The 17351-nt window shown below is 41.7% G+C and overlaps 1 protein-coding gene across 1 annotated transcript; it reads left to right on the top strand.

Annotated features, from left to right (window-relative positions):
• The first annotated feature begins 37 nt into the window (after nt 1-37).
• On the top strand, nt 38-16069 carry rrh (retinal pigment epithelium-derived rhodopsin homolog). The gene is made up of 7 exons (XM_055645327.1): nt 38-1512; nt 2235-2425; nt 8192-8291; nt 10616-10769; nt 13423-13591; nt 14340-14518; nt 14602-16069. The coding sequence occupies exons 1-7, from the start codon at nt 1383-1385 to the stop codon at nt 14705-14707; spliced, it is 1029 nt and encodes a 342-aa protein (XP_055501302.1). The 5' UTR covers nt 38-1382; the 3' UTR covers nt 14708-16069.
• Nucleotides 16070-17351: the final 1282 nt, after the last annotated feature.

The following is a 17351-nucleotide window of genomic DNA, read 5'->3' on the forward strand; positions in this document are numbered from 1 at the left end:
TAGCATGGAAGTAATCATCGCGTAATATTTACATGGAGTAAGGGGTACATTAAGTGGGATGCTGCCTCGGCTCCAGCATCTTGGTTCAATCCTGACATCCAGTGCATTCCTGTGGCCATGTGGAGTTTCCCCAGAAGCCCTGGTTTCCTCCCATCCCAAAGAAATGCAGGTTAGTGGGTTATTTGGCCAATGTAACTTGCCCTTGAGTATGTTGGTTATAGACATCATTTTGGAGGTAGTTGATGGGAATCTGGGGAGATAAGGATATATGAAAGACGGGAGAATGTGATTATATCACAGACTCTGGCCTGAGTGACCTCCTTTACTGTAATCCCGTGAACAGTGAATTTTAAAATGTTTCATTCTAGGGGAGGTGGGAGGATCACTGATATAACTGGAATCTCGTCAAAATAATTGTTCATCTACCCGAGTGGACACATAATGGAAATGTTGTAAGTTGGCATGGCAATCAGTCCCAAGCTTAAAATTTCCCTCAATCCCATAATTGGATCAAATGACCTAAGAGGAAATTTATTTTTATAATTGACTGGAGCTGTGCACAGATAACTTTAATAGCCTCTGAATCTGGGCAAAAATGTGATCAGTAGACCTTTTGAAAACCTAGAATTGAAATGGTTAAGCACATTTTAAAATTCAGCCAGTCGATAAAGTTCTTTGTTTAACAATAGAACCAGTAGTGACTTTATCTCTTGATACTGCTTCTTGTGTTTCCCAATGTTTTACCCGTGATCGCCTCAGCTCTTATAATCCTTTGCTACCCTGGATGCGTTCCAAGTCTACGTCTTTGCCTGAAATTCTAATTAAGTTTTGGGCATTATGTTTGAGAGAGAAAACTGCTCCACAATTTGGTAAGTGCTTTGGCTACTAGATGTCTTATCATTACCTTTAGCATCTAAGCTAGTAAAGCATCTGTGGCAGAAATTAATTTGAGTAAAAACTGAATTTGTTAAATGAAAACTAATGGGCATATAAGCAGCCTAATCTTATATAACACAAGCAAACCAACATTCCATCCAACTACAAAGAGACCATTACTTTGCCCTCCCCTCTCTGAGTCCCTTTCTAAACTAACTCTTAGTTGAACAGAGTTTTTGATCCTGAAAAGTATTAGTGGGATTTTCTGGATTTTGAGTGCACAAAGTACCAGATTTGTGGTGCTCTTTGTTCAAGTAACTAAGGAGTTTGTGTTCCAGATTTTAAAACCTTTCACTGGTTGATCCATTTAACCTTTCAGTGATCATAGTAACGGCAAGCCATTTTTGTGTGAGAAACGAGTCCTTGCCTCCAAATTTGCAATTGAATAGATCCCAACTGAATTTACCCGATTGTATTTGAATAAGAAGGGATTCCTAACAGCAGTAATGGAAGATGCTCTGGAAAATATCCCCAGGAACAATATCAATTCATCTACAAATTCCACTGAATTGGAGCCCAAATCTGCGTTTATGCAATGGGAGCATAACATTGTTGCAGCATACTTAATAACAGCAGGTATTTGGTTGTATTTTAAAAAAAATTTAAGTTAATGATGGAACAAGAGTAGGTTAAAATATGTTACGCGCTTATAGTTAGAAAATAATCATTGTCTTCAGATCAGTAGGAATATCAGTCAATCTAAAATTAAAGCAGTCAAGTGTCACAACACAGATTTATGTAATAATCATGAACTCATAAATGCACCAGTGAGTTGAAATTTATGGCAAAATATCAAATTGTTTGCCTGTATTCATAGTTCTTATTGTCTGAGAATATGAAGAGAGATTATGAAAGATATTTTTCATCCAGATAATAGTAGGGGTCTGTAACTCAATGAAAGGGTGATTTTAAAGGAGAGACAAAGTGCTGTAGTAGCTCAGCTGGTCATGCAGCATCTCTGGAGGACATGGATAGGTGACGATTCGGGTTGGGATCCTTAGACTAATAAAGGCATGACTCCTCGTATTTGAACAATATTTGGATGAATATCTGTTGGGCTCCGACCAGCAAAATTACGGATCCTAATACTGGGAGGAATTAGATTTTTATTTTCAGTGCCTGTAATGATGGGGTAAACGGCTTCCTTCTATGCCTTAACTTTAATTAAAAGTTTATACTAAGTGAAACCTTGATGGTGTTAGCAAGGAACAACAGTACTGATCTTAAAAAATAAAGAATCTTTAATTTGATCACAATGGAACTATTAATAAGATATGTGTCGTTGTGCTTCATTGCAGGAATATTAAGTCTGCTCAGCAACATAATAGTATTAATAATGTTTGCTAAGTTCAAGGAGTTCCGCACAGCAACCAATGCAATCATTGTGAACCTGGCTCTCACTGACATTGGGGTGAGTGCCATTGGCTACCCCATGTCGGCTGCTTCAGACCTGCATGGTAGTTGGAAATTTGGTTATTCGGGATGTCAGGTCAGTTTGCAGACATTCTGTTGTTAATATCTGGTGGAGATAGAAACTTTCATGTAGTAATTTTAAAATATATTAATTTGCCCTCATTATAATAATTTCGTCACTGCTGTTGAATTATTTTTGCAACTCAATCCACGTTTCCTCTTTTTGTGTATGATTCGTTTTCAGTACAGTGAATTAGAAAAATGTAAATATTATCACTAAAGTGACCTAATCCAAAATTAGGCATCTCAGTTAATTAAAACATTTTCAATCCAATCTGCTACTGAAAGGTTCAAATTTTTATGTCCTTAAATATTTGCTTTTGCTTATGGCAGTGTGATGCATGAGAATATTTTTGTTTTGTTTTTAAACGTGCTGTAATAGATGCTGTAATTCATAATCCTTAGTTTATAATGCTTGCTGATTGAAGCACATGCTAAAGTATGTTTAAAAACAAAATGGAAGTCATTTGTGAAATTGTAATAATGTGTGTAACAGCTTAAATTACCTTGTTTCAGTTGGAAAGAATGAAATGCACATTTCATTAGATCTAGCAGTAGTTGTGGGGGTTTCCCTGATTGTCATATCTAGTGGAGTGCCCCCGAGGATCAAATTAATGATTAAATCATTCATTATTTACTATTTATACTAATGACCTGGCGGAGAGGGCAGTGTGTAAGGGTCCCAAGTTTGCTGACAGTAGAAAAATAGAAGGAAAGGCATGTTGCAATGAGGATGATGGGACTCTGCAGTTGAATAGTGATAGGAAGGGGTGAGTGTGCAAAAACATAACAAATGGAGTTTAATATTGAAAATAATGCAATAATGACATTCTGCAAGAGAAATGTAGAAGCAAGTTGATATCTAAATGGAGAAAGCCTCCAGATGAGCACAGTACAAAAGGGTTTAGGTGCTTACGTGCACAAATCACAAACCATTGGCTATGAGGTGTAACAAATGGTTAGGGAGGCAAATGCCATTTTGGCCTTTATTGCAAGAGGATTGAAATATATAAGTGGGGAAGTATTGTTATATTATATACGTATTGTTAGAAGCATCGGAGATGTCTTCAGTCTTTTGTGAACGGGGTTTCCCCTTTTCCATTGTAGGTGAGGCTCTCACTAGGGTCTCCTCGATATCCCACAGCTCTGCTCTTACTCACCCTATTCGTAACAAGGACAAAGTCCCCCTTGTCCTCACCTTCCACCCCATCAGCCGTCGCATGCAACATATAATCCTCCGACATTTTCGCCACCTCCAACGGGATCCCACTACTGGCCACATCTTCCCATCTCCACTGCTTTCTGCAGAGACCGTTCCCTCCGTAACTCCCTGGTCAATTCGTCCCTTCCCACCTAAACCACGTCCTCCCAAGGTACTTTCCCCTGCAACTGCAGGAAATGCAATACTTTTCCCTTTACCTCCCCCCTCAACTCCATCCAAGGACCAAATTAATCTTCACAGGTGAGGCAGAGGTTCACTTGCACCTCCTCCAACCTCATCTGCTGCATCCACTGTTCCAGGTGTCAACTTCTGTACATCGGTGAGACCAAACGCAGGCTCGGTGATTGTTTCGCTGAACATCTCCGCTCAGTCCGTCATAACCAACCTGATCTTCCGGTTGCTCAGCACTTCAACTCCGCCTCCCATTCCCAATCTGACCTTTCTGGCCTGGGCTGCCTCCATTGTCGGAGTGAAGCCCAGTGCAAATTGGAGGAACAGCACCTCATATTTTGCTTGGGTAGTTTACACCCCAGCGGTATCAACATTGACTTCTCTAACTTCAGATAGCCCTTGTTTTCTCCCTTCTTCCCGTCCCCCTTCCTGGTTCTCCTACTGTCTCCGCCCACTTTCTATCTTTTTCCCACTCCCCCCCACCCCCGACATCAGTCTGAAGAAGGGTCTTGACCCGAAACCTCACTCTTTCCTTCTCCCCATAGATGCTGCCTCACCCGCTGAGTTACTCCAGCATTTTGTGTCTACCTTCGAAGTATTGTTATATTTGTGCAGGTTACTGCTGAAGCGGCACCTAAAGTACTGTGCACAGTTTTGCCTTCCTGAATTAAGAAATTGTGCACTGGCATTGAAGGCCATGCACAAGAGATTCTCAGGGCTAATTCTGGGAATGAAGTGGTCCTTTCTCAGGTGGCCAAATAAGTTATTTGCAATATTTAGGAATAACAAGTGCATTTTTACTTTAACCAACCATATTTTCATTTTCAAACCACATTAAGGGCACTCCCAGTTGAGTAGACGTGTGTTCCGTGTTATTCAGAGCTCAGAGACCCTCTTGGTTCCTCCATATTGCAGAGACTGAGTGAGACACACCACTTCCGGGTTTTATAGTCCCTCCCCCCTCCCAGCAGCAGGGGCAGCAAAGAGAATGGCAAATTTTTAAAAAAACATTAATACCTCTATGGGAAACATCGATTTTACATCGATGGGAAAAATCCTACGGTCCCGGAAGGCGGAAGGGGGCTCTGAGCAAGGTGGCCAAAGATGACGGCTGTAGGTGGCGGCGTTTTCTCGGAAATCATGCCACAGCGAGCCAAAAGCGGTCAAGATCAGACTTTTAGTAATATAGATAGATACAAGAATCTTAAAGGGTATGACGGGGTAGATGTTGAGGCAATTCCACTAGTGGGAGAATCTCAAAGAAGATGAAGTGGCAGTCATTTAAAACTGTTGGAACTTGCAGTCACTTGTGAATCTCTGGAATCCTCACCATCACAATGTTGGGTGTATTTTACAAGAGGAAGTAGATATATGTTTTACAGATCAGATAATTGATCGCAATGTGGAACTAATGCAGAACAGGCCATGAAGCCTAGTCAGAATGGGGTATGGATTCAGCTGAAATGTATACCCTTTAATTAAGGAGTTCGACAAGAGAATTAGGGTTGATAATTTTTGCAGAGCATCAAGATTCATGTGGGATGTTTTAACAATGACTCAAAATGGATAGTGATAATGGACAAGAAATCCCGACTCCAGTGCGTGGCAATGCTATATGTGAAGTTGCGTCACTACCTATATGTTCCCCATACATGTTCCTATCCTAATCATTCACTGGTCTGACGTTATAATTTGTTATTTTTACTGAGGATAGACACAAAATGCTGGAGTAACCCAGCGGGACAGGCAGCATCTCTGAGAGAAGGAATGGGTGATGTTTCATAGAAACATAGAAATTAGGTGCAGGAGTAGGCCATTCGGCCCTTCGAGCCTGCACCGACATTCAATATGATCATGGCTGACCATCCAACTCAGTATCCCGTACCTGCCTTCTCTCCATACCCTCTGATCCCCTTGGCCACAAGGGCCACATCTAACTCCCTCTTAAATATAGCCAATGAACTGGCCTCAACTACCCTCTGTGGCAGAGAGTTCCAGAGATTCACCACTCTCTGTGTGAAAAAAGTTCTCCTCATCTCAGTTTTAAAGGATTTCCCCCTTATCCTTAAGCTGTGCCCCCTTGTCCTGGACTTCCCCAACATCGGGAACAATCTTCCTGCATCTAGCCTGTCCAACCCCTTAAGAATTTTGTAAGTTTCTATAAGATCCCCTCTCAATCTCCTAAATTCTAGAGAGTATAAACCAAGTCTATCCAGTCTTTCTTCATAAGACAGTCCTGACATCCCAGGAATCAGTCTGGTGAACCTTCTCTGCACTACCTCTATGGCAATAATGTCCTTCCTCAGATTTGGAGACCAAAACTGCACGCAAACTCCAGGTGTGGTCTCACCAAGACCCTGTACAACTGCAGTAGAACCTCCCTGCTCCTATACTCAAATCCTCTTGCTATGAAAGCCACCATACCATTCGCTTTCTTTACTGCCTGCTGCACCTGCATGCCTACCTTCAATGACTGGTGTACCATGACACCCAGGTCTCGCTGCATCTCCCCCTTTCCCAATCGGCCACCATTTAGATAATAGTCTGCTTTCCCGTTTTTGCCACCAAAATGGATAACCTCACATTTATCCACATTATACTGCATCTGCCAAACATTTGCCCACTCACCCAGCCTATCCAAGTCACCTTGCAGTCTCCTAGCATCCTCCTCCCACCTAACACTGCCCCCCAGCTTAGTGTCATCCGCAAACTTGGAGATATTGCCTTCAATTCCCTCATCCAGATCATTAATATATATATTGTAAATAGCTGGGGTCCCAGTACTGAGCCTTGCGGTACCCCACTAGTCACTGCCTGCCATTGAGAAAAGGACCCGTTTACTCCTACTCTTTGCTTCCTGTTTGCCAGCCAGTTCTCTATCCACATCAATACTGAACCCCCAATGCCATGTGCTTTAAGTTTGTATACTAATCTCTTATGTGGGACCTTGTCGAAAGCCTTCTGGAAGTCCAGATACACCACATCCACTGGTTCTCCCCTATCCACGCTACTAGTTACATCCTCGAAAAATTCTATAAGATTCGTCAGACATGATTTACCTTTCGTAAATCCATGCTGACTTTGTCCAATGTTCACCACTCACCACTATCCCATCTTTAATAACTGACTCTAGCAGTTTCCCCACTACCGATGTTAGACTAACTGGTCTGTAATTCCCCGTTTTCTCTCTCCCTCCCTTCTTAAAAAGTGGGGTTACGTTTGCTACCCGCCAATCCTCTGGAACTACTCCAGAATCTAAAGAGTTTTGAAAGATTATTACTAATGCATCCACTATTTCTGGAGCTACTTCCTTAAGTACTCTGGGATGCAGCCTATCTGGGCTTGGGGATTTATCGGCCTTTAATCCATTCAATTTACCCAACACCACTTCCCGACTAACCTGGATTTCACTCAATTCCTCCACCTCCTTTGACCCGCGGGCCCCTGCTATTTCCGGCAGATCATTTATGTCTTCCTTAGTGAAGACGGAACCAAAGTAGTTATTCAATTGGTCCGCCATATCCTGGTTCCCCACGTTTCAGATTGAGACCCTTCTTCAGACCCTGATTTGAATTGAAGTGACATAAAATATGCCATATCTGCTATCACAATCCAAATGCGTACCATTCAAGATAAAGCTCAATCACCATATCCTCAGGGTACTAAACATGATCAGAGCTGCTCACCTGTCTAGTGCAAGAGCAAAGGCTTGGATTTTGTCAGCACAAAATGGCCATGGGACCATTTGCTCCTCACTGGTTGTAAGTTGTTCTTGGGTATGAATGAATAGTCGATGCTTTTTATTTTCTATATCAAAAATACAAACAGAAGTAGCCCATTAATCCCACCTTGCCTCATGCCTGTTCTCCTTTTCAATAATAAGATGAGAGTTGATTTTCATTTATTTTATTTCACTGCCTTCTCGAACAGAGAATTCTAAAGATTCATTAGATAAAAAAAAAATTCTGATGTTTTTGCTGAATGCCTGACCCCTTATTTTGAGTCTGACCCCTGGTTTTACACACCTCAAATAGGTATTTAATGTATATTTTTACTTTGGGCATCAGAGTGATTGAAGAATTATAAATATGTTGTAAAATCTCTGAATAATAATTTTATTTCTATTGACATCCTTCCACACAAATGCCATCAAATCATCCGAAAGTGGCTCGGGGGAATGTTACCATGAGATAATATTATCCCTCATCACAAAAGATTTTGCTTAAGTAACTTTGACAGGTCTCCTTGCTTTTTGGAAAGTGATGCATTTAATTTAACTGCCATCATTAACTAGCAAAACAGCCAGAGAGGAGACAGCTAAAGGACAACATGGCTCACAGCCTAAAAGCCATTCCTTTTTGTGTTTCAATTATGTTTGCTTTCTTTCAGGCATACGCGGCGCTAAATATCTTTTTTGGGATGGCAAGCATTGGATTGCTTACAGTGGTTGCTTTTGACCGGTACCTGACCATTAGTAAGCCCGACCTAGGTAAGACCAATACTTGGAAATTGATTCTAAAATAACGAAGATAGTTATATTGCCCTCCTTGTAACAATTATAGAAGGCAAAATGCTAAAGTATGAAGTTTATGCAGATGAAAATCTGAATGACCACATTTGAATATAGGAGGTACCATGCAGACTTCCCTTTGCATGCACCTTTGGCCTAAACAACAGTACCTTGTACTACATTGTGGATGTGCAATCAACCTCATGCCTCTATCATCGCAGAGTCTATGCGTTGATAGAGTGGCCCAGTATGATCAGTCATCTTATTCTTCTTTCCATTGTTGTGGAGATGATCCTTTTTGCCTTTAGTTGTCTTCCCCAGAAGGGCTCAGCTGAGATGAGAAACTTCCAATGTAGTTCTGTTTAGTTTAGAGCTACAGCACGGAAACAGGCCCTTCGGCCCACTGAGTCTGCACCGACCAGCGATCCCCGCACAGTAACACTATCCTACACACACTCGGGACAATTTACACATACACCAAGACAATTAACGTACATGCTCGAGTAGACACAAAATGCTGGAGTAACTCAGTGGGACAGTCGGCATCTCTGGAGAGAAGGAATGGGTGACATTTCGGGTCGAGATCCTACATCAGTCTGAAGAAGGGTCTTGACTCGAAACGTCACCCATTCCTTCTCTCCAGAAATGCTGCCTGTCCTGCTGAGATATTCCAGCATTTTGTGTTTATCTTCGATTTAAACCAGCATCTGCAGTTCATTCCTACACAAACCTGTATGTCTTTGGAGTGTGGGAGGAAACCGAAGATCTTGGAGAAAATCCACGCAGGTCACGGGGAGAACATACAAACTCCGTATAGACAGCACCCGTAGTCGGGATCAAACCCGGGTCTCCGGCGCTGCAAGCGCTGTAAGGCAGCAACTCTACCACTGCACCACCGTGGCCTTGGCAAACTCCTGGGCAAAAATATGCTGCTATTTTCTCAACTCAGTGCAGGTAAATACAAATAGAATCCTAATAGGATGTTTCTAGGATTGTAGCAGGGGATTGCTTTGCAAAATGATGTGGATTTTGATTAATTGCATTCTTATTCTTCAACACAATGAAATAAAAGAATCACAAGGAAATACATTTTCCAAATCTTTTACTTAATACACTTTAGTAATTATGTAGGCCGCATAATTAATTGACATGTAATGTTCTGATATCACATGGCAGCACAGTGGCGCAGCTGGTAGAGTTGCTGCCTCACAGCACCAGAAACCTGAGTTTGATACTAACATCGGGCGCTGTCTGTGCAGAATTTGCATGTTCTCCCTGTGACTGTGTGGGTTTACTCAGGGTGCTCTGGTTTCCTCTCACATCCCAAAGACATGTGGGTTTGTAGGTTAATTTCACCACTGTAAATCGCCGCTAGTGTATAGAGAGTGGATGCGAAAGTGGGATAACATTGAACTAGTATGAATGGCGGGTTGATGGGCCTGTTTCCATGCAATATCTCTAAACCTACATTAACAGCTCTTGTAGCCATTAGTTGCATTATTCTAATAACCCCTAACTGTGCAATGTAGTAATAATAATACATAGATAGATACAGATAGAAAATAGGTGCAGGAGGAGGCAATTCAGCCCTTCGAGCCAGCACCGCCATTTATTAAGATCATGGCTGATCGTCCCCAATCAATAATCCGTGCCTGCCTTCTCCCCATATCCCTTGAGCTGTATCTAACACTCTCTTGGATCCATCCAGTGATTTGGCCTCCACTGCCCTCTGTGGCAGGGAATTCCACAGGTTCACAACTCTCTGGGTGAAAACGTTTTTTTCTCACCTCTTAAATGACCTCCCCTTTATTCAAAGACTTGTAGCCCCTGATAATTAAAAACATTATTAGCCAAGTATGTATACAAGGAATTTGCCTTGGTGCTTAATAATAAAAACATGATATACAGTAGACAATTAATAATAAAACATTATAATTTAAACATGTAAAAATAAACTACCAGAGTATAAAGAGGCGGACTTCACTGTAGCGAAATATATCACAGATCTGCCTCTTGAGTACAATGGAAACCAAAACGGTGGCACAGATTCTGTACATTGTTGCCTTTTCTCTTAGTACAGGTTTAAAACATGTTAACTATTTTTATTATACATCTAGCACAGTAATGCATATTTGCATTATACAATTTATCTATGTTCTAGAAACTTGCAACTAATACAACCTTACAGTTGGCTGGGGATACTTCTTGCCATTGTGCAATGTGCATTGTTGTGTCGGTACATTTAATGTTCCATAGCTGTGTGAATATATTGTGGTTCATAAATCAATTAATATTTCCAACAGGGAGGAAGATGACTGGTGCGACCTACACAGCTCTGATCACAGTTGCCTGGGCAAATGGCCTGTTCTGGGCCCTCATGCCAGTAATGGGTTGGGCAAGCTATGGACCTGATCCAACAGGAGCCACTTGCACCATTAATTGGAGAAACAATGACTCGTATGTTTTCTATGTACCTGCTTTATACTTGTTCCTCAAAAATATATTCTCTACTTCTGAAACTGAAAATAAACACAAATTAAATGGTCAAATGTGAAATATTGCCAAAGAGGAACATTTTCAATTAATTGTTTTTACATTTAACACAATTTCTTTGCGAATTCCCTTTCTCGCCTCGCGCTCACTATTTCCCGTATTCCACCTCCGCACCAGAGGCATAACGGGGGTTAAAACAGTGCTTACTTTTTGCAGATTTGTGGTGAAGCCTGATTCACTTCCAGTCAACCAATTGCAACCACAATAGTGATCCTTCTTGAACACTGGCCAATTGTTTTCTCCTCACAGTCAAAATGAAGCACTTTCCAGCTTCACCGTCCAAAATGGACCCAGCCTTTCCTGCCTTGCTCCAGTAACTTGAAACAATCATTCTTGTTTCAGCACCGTAGGTCGATCTACTACCCACAGTGGTCATATTCATACTGAATTAGGATGTTGAGTGGATATTTTATGTGCTGCCCATCTGTTTCAAACTAAACACAATTCCCACAACATATTTTACATGAGCCTTTTTTAAGAACCATAAAAGGGTAGAGCCTTTCATACCATTCTCCTCTTGTAAACAAATCTGTGTTTAAGACCTAAAAGTGGATTGCGTTGGTTTTTATTTTTGTGTTAATTTTGGTTCATTCCAGGAATAGGACAAGTGACTGTGACATTGGAGACATGCATTACACAAGGTTTAAAAACTGTCCATAATAAACTGAATTTTATTGAAAGACAACAATATTTTCCATTGAAAGACAACAATATTTTCATATAAACACACTGGGTGTTTGTTTTCTGCTCTCACAGTTGCTCGGTCATTCAATCGTGGCTGATCTACTTTTCCCTCTTAACCCCATTCTCCTGCCTTCCCCCCTTAACCCCTGACAAGAATCTATCTATCTCTGCCTTAAAAATATCCATTGACTTGGCCTCCACAGAACCTCTGTAGCAATAAATCCAAAGGTTCACCACCCTCTGACTAGATAAACACTTCCTAATTTCCTTCCTAAAAGTATGTCTTATAATTCTGAGGCCATGACCTCTGGTCCTAGATGCTTCCGTCTTATGGAAACATTCTCTCCACATCCACTCTATCCAGGCCTTTCACTATTCGGTAAGATACAATGAGGTTCCCCCTCATCCGTCTAAATTCCAGCGAGTACAGGCCCAGTGCCGTAAAACGCACATTATATGTTAACCCACTTATTCCTGGGATCATGCATGTAAACCTCATCTGTGCCCGCTCCAGAGCCAGCACATGCTTCCTCAGATATGGAGCCCAAAATTGCTCACAATATTCCAAAATCTGTCGCTGGTCTATTACTATTTTCAGTTATGAGATTGGGTGACTTCCAACCGGGAGCTTGGGTGGTTTTATATCAAATCCAGTTAAGATAAAAAAAATTCAGCTGCCGCCTGCAGGCTGAATTTATGCTTTATATTCATAGACCCACAACATGGATGTAGGTCCATCAGCCCAATGACAACCAAGATGTCCCATCTATAAGATGCCCCATCCCACCTTCCTGCGTTTGGCCCAGATTTATCTAAACGTTTCCTATTCATGTACTTTGTCTTTTAAAGATATTTTTAATGTGTCTAGTTCAACAAATTGAATGTTGGAGCTCAATGTAATGCCCTTTTGTTCTCCAAAGCATGCAATCTTTCTCTATGCTTCTTTATAAACAGACAGCAACATACAAATAGACACAAAATGTTGGAGTAACTCAGCGGGACTGGCAGGATCTCTGGAGAGAACGAACGAGTCGAGAAGAAGGGTCAATCTTATCTACTTGCGCATAATTTATATCCCACCATGCCCTGCATAATCTATGTGCCCATCCAAAAGCCTCTTAAATACCACTATCATAAATGCCTCCACCATTGCCCCTGCCAGCGTGATCCAGGCACTCGCCATTTTCTGTATTTAAAAAAACATAACTTGCCCCTTACATTTTCTTTAAACTTTGCCCCTCTCGCTTGAAAACCTATGCCCTCTAGTAGTTGATATTTCCATCCTGGGGAAAAAGGTTTTGACTGTCTACCGCATCTATGCCTCTCATAAATTTATATACTTCTATCAGGTCTCCCATAAACCTCTGTCGTTACTGCAAAAACAACCCAAGCTTGAAAACTCTCCCTGTAGCTAATACTCCCCAATCCAGGCATCATTCTGGTAATCCTCCTCTGCCTGCTCTCCACACCCTTCCTGTGATGGAGGCAACCAGAACTGCATATAAATACTCCAAATGCAGTCTAACCAAAGTCCCACAGAGCTGCATCATTACTTCCTGACTTCCAATCGTCAATGTAGAAATTAGTTACGTTTTCTGTTCTTTATCTTGGGCAAGGAAAATGTATGTGGAGGCCAGGTGCAAATGTTTTTAGCTATTGATTTATCTGATTATTGATATTTCATGTTGTTTCCTGGCCTGACGTTCTCCTCTATTTTGCAATCTGGAATTGGAATGGATCCAAACCAATCTGCCGATATAGAGTTTGCGTTTTATAATGTGCAAAATTGAGGAAAATGTAAGGCCAAATAGATTATTAAGGAGATGATTGCAACAGCAGCCACACATTGTAATTTGATCTTATTTATTGCCAGGCTATTTGTTTCCTATACCATGACAGTGATTGCAGTTAATTTTGTATTGCCGCTATCAATCATGTTCTTCTGTTACTACAATGTGTCAAAAACAATGAAAAGATTCGCACAACACAGTGGTATGGAAAATATAACCTTGGATTGGTCTGATCAACTGGATGTAACCAAGGTAAGAATCATATTTGCAACATCCTAGAGGAAAAGCAATGGAGATTTTTGCTCAGTTATTCTCTGCCACCAATTCTCCGATAATCATATCTTTAATTCCACCTTCACCTTTCTGCTGTCAGCCCTTCTAGTCTGGTTTTCATCCACATAAAACTAAATTATATAATTTAAAACAATGTTTTTCACTGCACCACTCATGACAATAAACTAATCTGAAACAATATAATACTCAGCATGTAATAGACACAAGAAACTGATGATACTGGGATTTGGAGCAAAGCACTGCTGGAGGAAGTCAGTAGGTCAGATAGCATCTGTGGAGGAAATGGACAGATGATGTATTGGTTTGAGACCCTCTTGCAGACTGAATCTGAAGAAGGGTGCCGACCAGAACTGTCATCTGCCTATTCCCTCCCTAAATGCTGCCTGTCCCACGAGTTCCTCCAGCACTTTGTGTTTTGCTCACAGCCCTGCACGATTTCAGCCATGTGTTCTTTGTGATTTTTAGATTGATGAGCCACTCCATTCTCCTTCACTGTTTTCCATCCGTTTGCCTGGCCACGACCTCTCGTACTTCAGGCTTTTGGTATCCCAGTACAGTCTCAGCTCTCCTTGAGTACAGGTGCAACTTAGCTTGCCCACTTTTCTATTTTTTACAGAGAAAGTTTATATGTTCTGGGATTTCACAGTGGCAAACAAATAAATAAATTTAGATGAAACATGTATAACTTTATTATTTCCTCTTCCAGATGTCTGTCGTGATGATTGTGATGTTTCTCGTGGCTTGGTCACCTTACTCTATTATCTGCTTATGGTCGTCTTTTGGGGACCCAAAACTCATCACACCTGCCATGGCAATTATTGCTCCACTTTTTGCCAAGTCATCCACTTTCTACAATCCCTGTATTTATGTTATTGCAAATAAGAAGTAAGCGGGTATTTTCTTGTGGAAAGACGCACTCGTGCAGAGCGCTGATCCAAAATATGCTGATGTGTATTTCTGCTTTTCAGGTTTCGAAGAGCCATCATCACAATGATACGCTGTCGGACTCAACAGGATCTAACCATCAGCCACACTCTACCAATGACCACCTCCCGGACTCCTTTAGCAGAATAAAACACATTACACTTAAATCTGCTTCAAAAATCTGCACCATTGTACTCTGTGATAAATGGTTTTGCCTTCACCTTCTCATCTGTTAAGGGCCTGTCCCACTTGGACGACCTAATCCACGAGTTTAGAAGACACTAGACGAGTTGAAAAATATGTCACGGTCGTGTTGACTCGCCAAAGTAAAAGACCTACGTCTACGGCCACGTACGACTATGTCCACGACCTCCTACGACTATGTCTACGACCTCCTTCGACCCCCTCGACCTCAGTCTTCCACACCTAAGACCAACTACGACTAGCTACGAGTGGAAAATAATCACATGATAAAATGATGTCATGTTTGCATTTTTTTTCTCGGGCCAGTTACCGACCTACGACTACCATCACGACCTACTACGACCTATCTATGACCTACCTACGAGTAAAATCCATTTTTTTCAAGCCAACCTTTTTTTTACTAGTGGACATTGTTTTATCAGGCTGGAAAAAAAGCCGCAACCTACTCAAGTCCGCGGAGACCACTCACGAGTATGAGGAAGAGTTACAAAGACTTTCTACGACCTTGTGGCGACCATGTTGCGAGTATGAGTCAAGGGAAAACTCGGCACAGGTCGCCAATTGGGTCGTGAAAGTGGGACAGGGGTTTTAGACTTTGATTTTGTCTTCCACTGATGTTAAAATTACTTTAGATATTTTTAATTCCAAACTGAATCGTGAACATAACTGAGTGTAATTTTACAAATCTTTGTTTTGTGCCCTCCATTTCTTTGTCTAGTTTACAAGAGGGTGATGATTTTGGGTGAAAATCTTGCTACACAACCCGCTTCCCACAAGCCACGCTGCATTATAGATCTCTCTCATTTATTTCCATTGGATTTAGTTGTTAGTATCCTTGTTGTAATGCAATGGTCTGCCAAGAAAGGGGTAAAAGTTTGCAAAATGTGCCCGAGTCGGCAGTCACAATGTCTGTTCTCGCTGCATGAGCTAAATTTGACAAATTAGCAAAGGAGATGCGGTAACGCAGGAATGATTCGGCAGAAGAATAGAACAAGATAACGTACAAGGTGACCATGCTCCAAGTCACTTCGGCTGTGCTCAATGCACGGACTAAGTGACTGAAGTCTGGAAACCAAATATAAAGGAAACAAATGCAAAGCCCACTGGTTTGGGATTTCACCTTCGGACTGGATTGCGACCGGCACCAAGGAGATGGCAGCAGACACGAACCCCTGCCTTCTTAGATTCGGTATCCCCCTGGCGATAAGTATTTGGCTTGTTTGTAAGAACAATCTTGTAAGAGAGTGTACTACAAAATAAAATGGCTGTCTGCTGCCAAAATCATTATAACCTCGTCCGTGAGAATCATTTGACAAACTCCGTGCAACAATACACAGCCACAGCTAAAAAGCGAAACTCTTCAACCATAGTTTCATTTTTTTAAAATCTCTCACCATTTTGCATGGAAATATTGCAGCTTTATGCTTACAATTTAGGTAACTTGGAGTCATAGGCATACAGCACGGACACTTGCCCATGCCGACCAAGATGCCCCATCTACACTAATCCCACCTGCCCAGGTTTGGCCCATATCCCTCTAAATGTTTCCTGTCCATGCACCTATCCAAATGTATTTTAAATGTTGTTGTAGTATCTCTCTTTCTCTATTTCCTATGTAATATTTATTTTGTGTCCCATAATCTTTCCTCCTATTACTTTACACTGACATGCTTGAAGTTCAACATTTTTGTTGATGACGGCATATGTTTAGTTTAAAGATACAGGGCGGAAACAGGCCCTTTGGCCCACCGTGTCCGCACCGACCAGCGATCCCCGCACATTAACACTACCCGACACACACTAGGGATAATTTACACTTCTACCAATCCAATTTACCTACATACATGTACGTCTTTGGAGTGTGGGAGGAAACCGAAAATCTTGGAGAAAACCCACGCGGTCATGGTGAGAACGTACAAACTCCATACAGACAGCACCTGTAGTCGGGATCGAATCTGAGTCTCAGGCGCTGCAAGCTCTGTAAGGTAACAACTCTACCGCTGCACCACCTTGCCGCCCAGAATTTTAAGAATATATTTTCCATTCTTAATCTTCAACTTCTTGGGTTTCCACGTCCACTGAGTTCGTCCAGTCGTTTGCTTTTTGGCCCACTGCATTCATGCTGGAAGCCTTGCATAGCTTAGTTTTGAGATACAACGTGGAAACTGGTCCTTTGGTCCACTGATTCCATGCCGACCTTCAATCATGTGCACTAACTCTATGTCCTACACACTAGGGAGAATTTACAGAAGCCAATTAACCTCTAAACCTGCACGACTTTGGTATGTGGGTAAGAAACTGGAGTGCTCACACGGTCACGATGAGAATGTACAAACTCCGCCCAGATAGCTCCCATAGTCAGGATCGAACCCGGGACTCTGGCGCTGTGAGGCAGCAGCTCTACTGCTGCGCCACTGTGCTGTTTCTCAACGTACTTTGTGGATCACTCAAATGTGAATTAAAATCCTGGACTAATGCTCAGGATTGTTGGATTCCCATGTCCAACTGCAGGGTCCTTCATGAATTACTTGTCTGATGTATAGGGGCCAGGAACAAAAATCACAGACTTTGCAATTCAATTCCCATGTGA

This window comes from Leucoraja erinacea, chromosome 1 (assembly GCF_028641065.1).
Source record: "Leucoraja erinacea ecotype New England chromosome 1, Leri_hhj_1, whole genome shotgun sequence".
Classification (NCBI taxonomy): Eukaryota; Metazoa; Chordata; class Chondrichthyes; order Rajiformes; family Rajidae; genus Leucoraja; species Leucoraja erinaceus.

Coding starts and splice junctions, on each gene's coding strand:
- rrh (XM_055645327.1), top strand. CDS start 1,383: ATGGAAGATGCTCTGGAAAATATCCCCAGGAACAATATCAATTCATCT. Junction 2,426..8,191: donor TTGGTTATTCGGGATGTCAG/GTCAGTTTGCAG, acceptor GCTTTCTTTCAG/GCATACGCGGCGCTAAATAT. Junction 13,592..14,339: donor ATCAACTGGATGTAACCAAG/GTAAGAATCATA, acceptor TTCCTCTTCCAG/ATGTCTGTCGTGATGATTGT.